General features: G+C 49.5%; 1 protein-coding gene across 1 annotated transcript; it reads right to left on the bottom strand.

Annotated features, from left to right (window-relative positions):
• Positions 1-2,452: 2,452 nt before the first annotated feature.
• Positions 2,453-9,953, bottom strand: tnfsf12 (TNF superfamily member 12). Its single transcript, XM_088387923.1, has 6 exons — positions 9,496-9,953; positions 7,306-7,387; positions 5,514-5,570; positions 5,401-5,424; positions 5,180-5,307; positions 2,453-4,729 (listed from the first exon to the last, which is right to left on the bottom strand). The coding sequence occupies exons 1-6, from the start codon at positions 9,661-9,663 to the stop codon at positions 4,454-4,456; spliced, it is 735 nt and encodes a 244-aa protein (XP_088244049.1). The 5' UTR covers positions 9,664-9,953; the 3' UTR covers positions 2,453-4,453.
• Between the last annotated feature and the right edge of the window lie 309 nt (positions 9,954-10,262).

Below are 10,262 nucleotides of genomic sequence, written 5' to 3'. Positions count from 1 at the left end.
TTTTTCCGTTCCCTCCGCTGGCCCCGCGCTGGCAACAAACTGAGTCAGTCCCCCCCCCCCTTTATCGCAGGGCTGATCTGGAAGTGCTGTTATGACATTTGAGCCGCGGTGCGAGCGCAGCCGTCGTCTATTCCTGTCTTTTGTTTGGAAAAGGTGCTCTTAAACTGGCCCCCGGCCGGCCGGCCGGCCGAGCACGTTTGTGTCAAATGAGCCTTACTTTTGGAGTGCCACAAGGCTCTATGCTAGGGCACTATTGAATGTGGTGCATCTGTTTCACTGCTGAGCACTCCATCCATCCATCCATCCATCCATCCATCCATCCATCCATCCATCCATCCATCCATCCATCGCTTGTCTTTTTTTTCTGGCCGCCTTGCAGTGCTCAACGGACCCCCCTTGTCCTTGTCTTTGTCCTTACCTGTCAAGAAGGAACGGGAAGGAGAGCGGCGACGGGAGCAACGCGGTGGTGAGATCATCTGCATTGACGACTAGACTGGGTGGATACGCACGCACGCACGCACGCACGCACGCACGCACGCACACTCACACGCAACGTATTCAAGCTACAGTGAAAAGTACCAATATTTTATTGAGAATGAAGTCATTGTTTGACTGACTCTGGTCGAGCAGACAATTCTTTTATTTGTTTAAAAAATGCAACATGAGAATGACCAGTTTTGACTTTTTCCAAAGTAAAGGATAACTTATCCCCAAACATAGTTGATTGATCAAAGTTTCATGTTCTCGTTCCAAACATATGAGTCATTTTGGCGAGATAATGCCTTTGATGCTTGAGAAAATGAATATTCCTCTTTTCTTAATGTTTCACAAAAAATCTGTCTTTATTCTCTTCAAATTACATTTTCAAGAAATACAACTTTATTCTCATGAAATGAACACAACTTGATTCTTATAAGATCAATTGTTTTCTCCAAAAGCTCTTGTTTCTTCAGTTTGATCCCAACTTTTTTCCCCAAAAGAATCCGATTTTGTCCCTCCCAAATACTTTCTTCTCCAATGTCTTCATTCTCACAAGACTTTATTCTTGTTCGACATTCTGCAAAACACATTATATTCTCAGTATTTCAATTGAAAAAAAAGAAAGACTGATGATGGCACGACTTGATTCTTGTATACTATTTACTTCTTTTTAGTCTGGCCTTAACACACACATACTTATAATTTATAGACACACACACACACACACACACACACACTTGGAGTTCTCCCAACTTCCCATGCTTGTCTGCGTCAAAGCACACTACTCCTCAATGAACGTCCTCTTCGGGCACGCACACACCTCTCGGCATCCTGAAATTTGCGTCGGTCTCAACACTTTTTTTTTGCTACAAAGCTCCCTATGAACGTTTCTGACATTTTGCAAACAAATCAGTATTAGTCGATGCCCCCCCCCCCCCCCCCCGCCCACACACACACACGTCTTTGTCTTCCATCAAGAAGATCGTAGTAAAATTTCATTTTTCATGCTTCCATTTTAGATTTGCGGATGACTTTAAAGCTTTTAAAACATCTGAAGTTGAAACGGCAGCAGGCCGGTGCGAGCTGCCTGGTTTAACAAAACATGGAATGTGATTGGTGAACACTCGAGCAAGCAAGCACATTTCGTTTGAGTCCCCCTGGCAAAACAATGTTTTGTTTTTCTCTTAAATGGACTTTTTTATATCACAAAACCTGGCATTGAAACAGGGGTGTGTAGACTTTTTATATCCACTGGAATATGCTAGCCAGAAAGCTATACGCAAGTCAAACTAATTAGATTTGTTGAAGACTAGTACAACAACCAAAAACGGACATATTTACACATAAGAATGAACAACGTGAGTAAAAGAAAAAACGTGTATTTCATTTCTTGTTTCCGGGTGAGAATGTAGCCCCCCCCCCCCCTAAAAAAAAAAAAAAAAAAAATCACGTTACTTTATCCTTTTTTTTTCTTTTTTTTATCTTTTGTCACTATGCCTATCAAATGTTGGCTGGCAATGAAAGTATTTAGAAATAACACATCTGTTTATTTTTTGTCTTTGTTTGTAATAAAACAGAACAAAATGAGACACACATTCTATTGGAATACTTTTTGGTTGTTGTTGCCGTGAAAGGACGGGAACCAACACGTAGGCTGTCGACTGGATAGCTAGCGCACTGCCACAAGGCTCAATATTTAGGGTACCATTGCTTCTCGCTGTACTTTGGATATCCTTTCAAGAATGAGAATAATAACAAATCAAGAAATACGTAAATCATTGTGCTCCTGAAAACTTGACACACTAAACCCCGTATTGTGAAAATGATCACGATTCATAGTAAATGTATTTGATTTATTTTCATTTGATGAAAATACCTGATTCATTGATTCGCTGGAATTCATCAAAAACAAAATATTAACCAAGTGAAACTCATACTCCAAAAAAAAAAAGATTTATCATTAGTCAATAAATACATGACAGATTCAATTTAAGTTTATTTAAATCACATATGATACAATCACAATGCATTTTTTTTTTTACATTTTTTTTTACGAATGACTTGACCTGTATAGCCCGTATACAATATCAATGTAACTAATGTATTTAAAACGTTTTGGCTTCCCCAAAATGACCCTGCATTGGCTTATTTCGGTTTGCCTTGCCCTCCCCGAAACGCAAAGCATCCATCCAGGCTCACAAGGCACCGACACGTCAACTTTGACCCTTAGCAAAATCGAAATATGAGCAAGGAAGTGTGTGTGTGTGTGTGTGTGTGCGTGTGCGCGCGCGTGCGTGTGTGTGTGTGTGTGTGTGTGTGTGTGTGTGTGTGCGGCAATGTTCCAGCTTTGCATGAGGAAGTGAAAATGGAGATGGCGGGCGGCTTTGGTGGAGCGAGCGAGCGAGCGAGCGTGTGTGCTGACAAGGGGGAAATGTGAGGCAGCCAGGGGGGCTTACTTCGAGGGGGACGGGCGACGGCGGGCAGGCGGTCGGTCGGTCGGTCGGTCGGTCGGTCGGGTGAGGAAATGAAAAGAGGATGAAAATAGTGCCACGTTCCTTTTTGCAACACGCTGGCAAGAGTTAGGAACCCGAGTGAGTGCCCCAGGCAAAGCAAGCAAAGCCATGCGGCCAGCCCACAAAAACGACTCATAAACAAAAAGGCAACCGCGCGCGGCTGCAAATAACACACTTGTTGGACTTGCGCAAGGCGGGCGGACGGACGGACGGACGGACGGACGGACGGCACGGCCCAGCCCGCTTGGCGCTCGCTTGTTCTCCCATTAGCAATTTTGCCGGGGAAAAACATGATTGGAATGTGGCTAACTCTGTGTTCCAAATTATTATGCAGAGATTCAAGTTCTATGCACGGCTAACTTGTCTTTTTGTCTTTATTCTGACGAGTGTCTATTTTGCTTTAAAACAAATCGTGTTGATTGTAATCTCAAAATGAGACTTTTTTTTTCCTCCTCCACTAATCCACCAATGTCTGGATGCTCAAGCATGTGACATTTTCCTCCAAAATACGACCATTTTCCTAAGCTAGATCCGTTGTTTTTTTTCCTGATAAAAATCGGACTTTATTCTCATTCAAATTGTAGCTTTAGTCAACATTATTCTCTTAACATTGCGAGTTTTTATTTTTTAAACAAATAAAAAGCTTGTTTTGCCAACTTGTTTTGGACACCAATGAATCTTTTGCTGCATATGGGCTTTGACATCAGGCAAGCAGCAGGGTCACCATCCCCTGACTTCAACCCTATTGAGAGTCCATTTAGGAAAACAAGCCACGTCGTATTTTGGAACACAGCGTTCCATGTCTTTGTAGCCCCAATGAGATTTTGAACATGTCAATGATTTTTTTTCCTTTTGTTCCACCGGATGATCCAGACAATAACTCGCGGTTGAGTCTTTGAAACGACAGATAGCAAAAATAGCAAGAAAAAGTACAGAGTGACTACTCCAAGGGGGAACAAAAAAATGCATTAAGCAGTCCATTTTCATGTTACAAAAAGGCTTTTTAAAGAAAAAAGAAAAAAAATCCCATCTTTGCGATGTCCAAAAAGTTCCCAGGTTATGCACAGCACGGCCCAAAACGCGGAAGCCCAGTCTCCTTGCGGTTCTCGTCCGCCCCCTTGGCCGGGTCGCGTCGCCGGCTAAACGGCGTCCGCGCACCGTTGGCTTTGCCCAAAAAAGGATCGTCCGTGGGAAGAAGCGGCGCTGGGGGTGAATGCGGAGGGGCTACAGTCCCCCCCCCCTCCCCCCCTTCGGAGGCCAATGCGGAGGGAGGGGCTACAGTTCCCCCCCCCCCTCTTTGGAGGCCAATGCAGATGAAAGGGCTACAGTTCCCCCCCTTTACAGATGGGCCTACAGTCCCCCCCTGCCCCTTTGCGGAGGGGCTACAGTCCCCCCCCCCCCCCCTTTGGGGGCGAATGCAGAGGGAGGGGCTCCAGTTGCCCCCCCCCCCCCCCCCGTCGTCAGTTGACCTTGAAAATGCTGAAGATGTGAGGCGAGGCCGACGGGTTGCCCAACGTGTGCAGGCGGAAGGAAGGTCCGGTGACGGCGTGCAGCCGGGCGCCCTTGTCCAGGCGCAGGAGCCCCGACACCTGGCAGGGCTTGAGGAAGTGCGATGGGTGCGGGCCGGCCGACGGGGTGGTCCCGTAGCCCTCCATGCACTGCAGCTTCTGGGGCCTCTGGCCACCGGTCACCACATCCAGCTTAACGTACTGCGACTTCTCCTCGTTGAATAGAACCTGCATTTGTATATTATTTTACATGTCACTCTCAACCGCACGGGGGCGCTCCAGGCAACCGATCATAAGTCTGACGGCAGCCACGGAGACGAGAAAGCGCCGCGTCTTCTCCTTGCGGCGTTAGCGGAGTTGTTTGTAAGTGACACCAAGGATGAAGATTTTGTAGAATTGAATGATTTGGACTGACACGGATGCTTGGATAAATTGATTGTAGCTATTTGAATAACTCTTAATATGTTAGCTCACTTCCTTGTTGCCGTGACGTTAGCAATGCTAATGTTATGCTAAGGTAATGCTAACTTAGCATACCGTAGCGTTCAGCCTGTTGTTGCCCATTCTATTTTTATTGTCCCTCCAGTGCGCACTACGCTTGTCGGACTCGCGGTTGAACGTGCGCCTTTGGGGGACTGTTTCAGCTAGGTTGCGGCGGCGGCGGCGGCGGCGGCGTACCTGACAGAAGAGGAAGTAGACGCCCGGCCTCTCCACCACAAAGGTGCCTTCCTCCTTGTCGTAGCTGACGGCTTTGCTCATGTTGAGCGCGCGTTCCTCCCAGCCCTTGATCACGCCGCCTTCGCCCACTGCGGAGCGAGGGAGGGCAACGTGGGATGAGGAATGAGTCGCCCCCCGCCCCGCCCCGCCCCGCCCCGCCCCACCCATGCACCCTTCCTTACCTTGCTGAGAGGAGACTTTGGTGACTGTCAGGAAGAAAAGGCAAAGTCAACGGAGGCTTTTTGGCGGCACGACAGACGCTAAGGTGAGACGAGGCATCTGCCAGGCCACTTACTCTCAAAATGAGACGCCGCTTTCTTGCCGTTTCCGTGCTTCCCGCGCAGCGTTGCCCCTTTTGGTTGGCAGACACAATGTGAGTGCGACAAAGAAAACATTGGTGCGCTTCCACAATCTGTCTCCAAACGCCGCCGCCGCCGCCGCCGCGCTCATTTGCCGCCCATCTCGTGGCTGTCTTAACGGGTTTAGCAGATGGCCAAAGGATTTCCCGTCACGTGCTTTTCATAGATTTCCCTCAAACTGTTCTTTTCATCATGGGAGCGTGCCGGCAGCCGCTCGCAGGGAATCCAAAAAAAAAAAAGAAAGGAATGTGTCGAGGAGACCAAAGCATCCAACATAAACGGAACGAGAGAAATGAAGCGGTGGAAAGAAAGAGACGAGAAAAGAAAGGAAAGGGGGCTGCAAAGGTGCCATCGATTCTCCAGCGCTGCTTTGCCCCAAAATAGAAATATCGATTGACCTCCTCCGCTCGCTTTTGGCTATCAGCAACCTGCAGCTGGCAATGCTAACGTCAAAAGGATGCCGAGTTTAAGCTCGCTTTTGCTAGCACTTAACGTTCGGAGGCTTCCCAATTTATTACCCGTGACTATCGGTGCCGCCGCTGCCGCCGCGCTCGGGAATCTTTTGGTGATCGAAGCCCCCAATTCCACCCCTTCATGCTGAGTGCCAAGCAGGGAGGCAACGGGGGTCCCATTTTTATAGTCTTTGAACCCACAACCTTCCAGTCTCAGGGCGGGCGGACGGACACTCTACCACTAGGCCACTGAGCTGGTTCACTAAGTCAAGTCAAGTGAACCGAGGACGTATTGTCCACAACTCTCACAGGCGTGCTTGGCCTGCGGGTAGCAGATCAACTTCTAGTCCAAAGTGCCGTTTTGCTGACGGTGCCGTTTTGTTTGTCGTCGCCTCGCCTATCGCGTCCGTCCGTCCGTCCGTCCGTCTCTGTCATTGACCCAATTGCATTTGCCAACGGGAGCCGACAGCGTTTGGCAAACTGCCGTTTGTTGAAAAAGCAGCGTGTCAAACACAAAAGCGCAACGCTCAACTTTGCGTCCTCATTGCTGCCGGAAAGTATTGGCGGAAACAAAAGCCATTCAAAACAAAGCCCCAAAGCTCCTCAATTGACAAAGATGACGTTTGCGCTAGAATTGTAGTTGCGGATAGCTATCGTTTTATTTGATACTTTTGCTTTCATTCGTAAACATTTTCTCTGACCCATTTTGTTTTTGTGAACTACAATCATGCGAGCTGGTCAATGATAGTATGGAGCTAGCAGGGGCATCGGTCGTTTCAAACGCCCCAAGTGAAATTGCTTTTCATGTTTAGTTTGATACTAAACATCATCTGGAAGAGGCATTAAAGCAGCTCAACAATTGCCCACCCCGTGGTCCTGAGGCTTCACTCCCGGACATAATCATCAAGCCGCCCGCACGAGGGCTGCCATAAATTCCGCAATGATAGGTCATCAAGTATCCCTGCTTTCACAACAAATCAAAGCCCCCCCCCCCCCCCCCCCCTTGACCCAAAAAAAGAAATTGACAGTGCAGCCAGAAGCGTGCAACAAGGCCCGGTTCCCGAGCCAGATGGTTTTCTAGGCTGTGAGGCCGCTCTGGTCAGACCTGTAATTTGTGCCACAGCAGCCCGGCTGCCTACTGCTTCCTGTGTCGACTTTTAGCTGCAGCCCAAAACGCCGTGCGTGCGTGCGTGCGTGCGTGCGTGCGTGCGTGCGTGCCTGCGTGCGTGCGTGCGTGCGTGCGTGCGTGCGTGCGTGGGTGCGTGCGTGCGTGTACCGTCTCGCTTGACTCTCTGGCCGACCAGCAGCTCCCGCTTTTCCAGTATGAGCTGCACAATGGCCTTCCGCTGCATGTTGACCTGTGCAAACACACGCACACACGTGTGAGATGAACGAGCGTGCATCCCACACTCGGGTGTCCCTCCCCCTCCCCCCCAGCACGTTTTAGTGCTTGGCCTCGCTGGCTGGCTTTCTGGGAAAGAAAGGAGATTTGCGGAGCCAGCAGAGTTTGAAACGCTTGGCGGGGGGGCCCCGCTGGAGGAGAAGCGTGTGTGTGTGTGTGTGTGTGTGTGTGTGTGTGTGTGTGTGCGCATCTGTTTATGCGCGCGTGCTTAAACGGCACGCTACTGTTGCCTCTCCTGGCAACAAATGTTCCAAGCATCAGCACTCCACGTGTCCTTAGCTGCGGGCCACTATCCCCTCCACCCCCCCCCCCCCCCCACCCCACCCCCCCCAACCACCACCACCACCACCGCCACATCCAATTGAACACATTTGTTGATTGGAAAAAAAAGAGAATGCCAGGGCAATGCCAGGGCAATGCCAGGGCAATGCCAGGGCAATGCCAGGGCAATGCCAGGGCAATGCCAGGGCAATGCCAGGGCAATGCCAGGGCAATGCCAGGGCAATGCCAGGGCATCCCTAATTGTGTCAAATCTTCAATGAACTTGGGAAGGCGTCATCATAAAAGAGCAAGGGAAAGAGCAAGACAAAAATGCCCTTCCGGAACATGGAAAGACTTTAAGGACTGAGCATCCCAAAAAATGCCAGAGAAGGAAGGCATAGGAAGGAACCAAGAATCAACAGGCAAAGGCAGCAGGAAAATACTGAATCTTTCCAGACCTCGCTCACAAAGGCGTATTAAGGAGCGCTTTTCTTGCCACGCATGCTCCAATTAAAATTCCCTCTGTTGAGTTATGCCAGGGCGTGATTATTGCAGGAGAATCATCAGAAAGGGACGTTATGGAAAGTTTGCACTTGCCACAGGTGCTTCGTGAAACGGAAGCTTTTCTTCTAGAGAGCAAGGCAGAAAGAAAACCCCAAGCCAATCCGGTCGTCAACTCACATTTTTCACCTCAGTGTGCGTTGACTAATGAAGACGCCACACAAAAGGAAGTAGACAGGGCAAAAATCTCACTTCAGCAGCAATGAATCAATGATTGATTGGCCTGGCCGTGATTCTTGTTCTGGCAAAACATGAGGTTACATTAGGCTTCTTCGTTAAGTTCAAACGTTGGTGGTGGTCGTTTCTAAAATAACATAAAAGCAACGGCTCCAATGTCGCCACGCGAGCGTTTGACAAATGCTGGCTAACTTGCTAGCTTGTAGCGATGGTGCTAACTGTTCCGGTGGTCAAAGCGGGCAACTGTGGCCAAAGCGGACGGACACAAGTATGAGCTCATCTTAGACCTGGATGCAGAGGAAAAATTCAAACAACTTCCTCAGATCAACTCAAATAATGCGCCCGACATCATTCAAGGCAACTACATTTTCATCGATGAAATCAGCATATCAAACAGGGGGGAGGAAATGTTTGTCCTGACTGAAACGGGACTAAAATGCTGCTGACAGTGCCCTTTGACCCAAAGGAAACCAATTCGGACCGGAACGAACGTTCTCCACTTATCCTCGACTAAAACTTGACGAAATGAAATAGGGACGAGGGGTGCTCCAAACTAACAAGCCAGACTGAAAGTACATTCCAAAACGGCTGCTAAAATCATGCCAGTTTGTCAATCGTTTTGGAAAGGAATACGAGGAAAGGTTGCTTGGCGTTTGCCACCGATGCTCCATTCAAAATTACATGTGAGGCGTGAGGAGAGAAAAAAGCAAGAATGAAAGAATTTCAGGGTTTCCAGTAAGCTGCTTGTTTGTTTGTTTGTTTGTTTGTTTGCTTGTTTGCTTGTTTGCTTGTTTGTTTGTTTGCTTGTTTGCTTGTTTGTTTGTTTGTTTGTTTGTTTGTTTGTTTGTTTGTTTAGCAAAAGACAAGAAAAGTGTGGCTTTGAGAGAGAGTGGGAAATTCAGATTTAAACACCACCGCACGTCCCGTCCCCCACGATGATTCCCGTAACCGCATGCACGAGTTAAGTTGCATAACCACATTTCTTTTTTTTTTTTTTTTTTTTTTTTTTTCGGCGTGGGGGTGGGGGTTACTCGTCGTCTTTTTGGTTGTTACTGCTGCTCCGACCTGCTCGAGGCGCTCCTGGAGGATGTGGAAGGACTGGGACAGGTCCCGCGTCTGGCGCCAAGTCCACGCCGTGAAGAGCGCGCTGCAGGCGGCCACGGACAGTGCCAGCAGAGCCAGCGAAGCCCACAGCGCCCGGAGCTTGCGCCGCCGCGGCGCGATCCGATGCATGCTCACTCAGTCAACGCCGCCGCCGCCGCTGCCGCCGCCGCCGCCGCTGCCGCCGCTGCCGATCATCCCACGGTGGTGCGTCTTGGTTGGTAACATCCACGGCGCACTCGAGCCCCCCACCCCCCACCCTGGCCCGCCGCGGCTGCTTAATGAACACGCGCGGTCCGCTAATTGGCGCGTCGCATCTCGCCGACTGTTGCATCCGTCTCTCGGCGTCTCGGTTGTCCCTTCGGGCTTCTCTAGCTGGGGGGGCGGGGGGTGTTCCTCCTCTTGTCTTTATTAAGACTGCGCGCGCGCGCATGAGTACCGAGCGAGCGAGCGAGCGAGCGACCGGGGGGGCTCCCGAGTTGAGATCTGACGCCGAGAGCCTCGTTCTCCCCTCCTGTGTCTCTCTGAGCTGCACTTTTCTCTTTTTTTCTGTTTCCTTTCTGGCTTGTCTTTTTTCTCTCTTCTGTTTAATCATATCAAGCGGTCTCGAGCTGGAGTGTTGGACGTTTCCTGGGGTGGCCACACGAGGGCGACAGAATGCAAGATAAGAATCTCAGTTCGCCCACTTTTCAACGCTCGATTTCTCGTCATATTACGGCTTTTTCATCCAG

Source organism: Syngnathus floridae, chromosome 1 (assembly GCF_059516105.1).
Source record: "Syngnathus floridae isolate MCC-2025c chromosome 1, RoL_Sflo_1.0, whole genome shotgun sequence".
In the NCBI taxonomy this organism is placed as follows: Eukaryota; Metazoa; Chordata; class Actinopteri; order Syngnathiformes; family Syngnathidae; genus Syngnathus; species Syngnathus floridae.
Note: the sequence above shows the minus strand (reverse complement) of the source record. Positions and strands in the feature narration are given on the sequence as shown.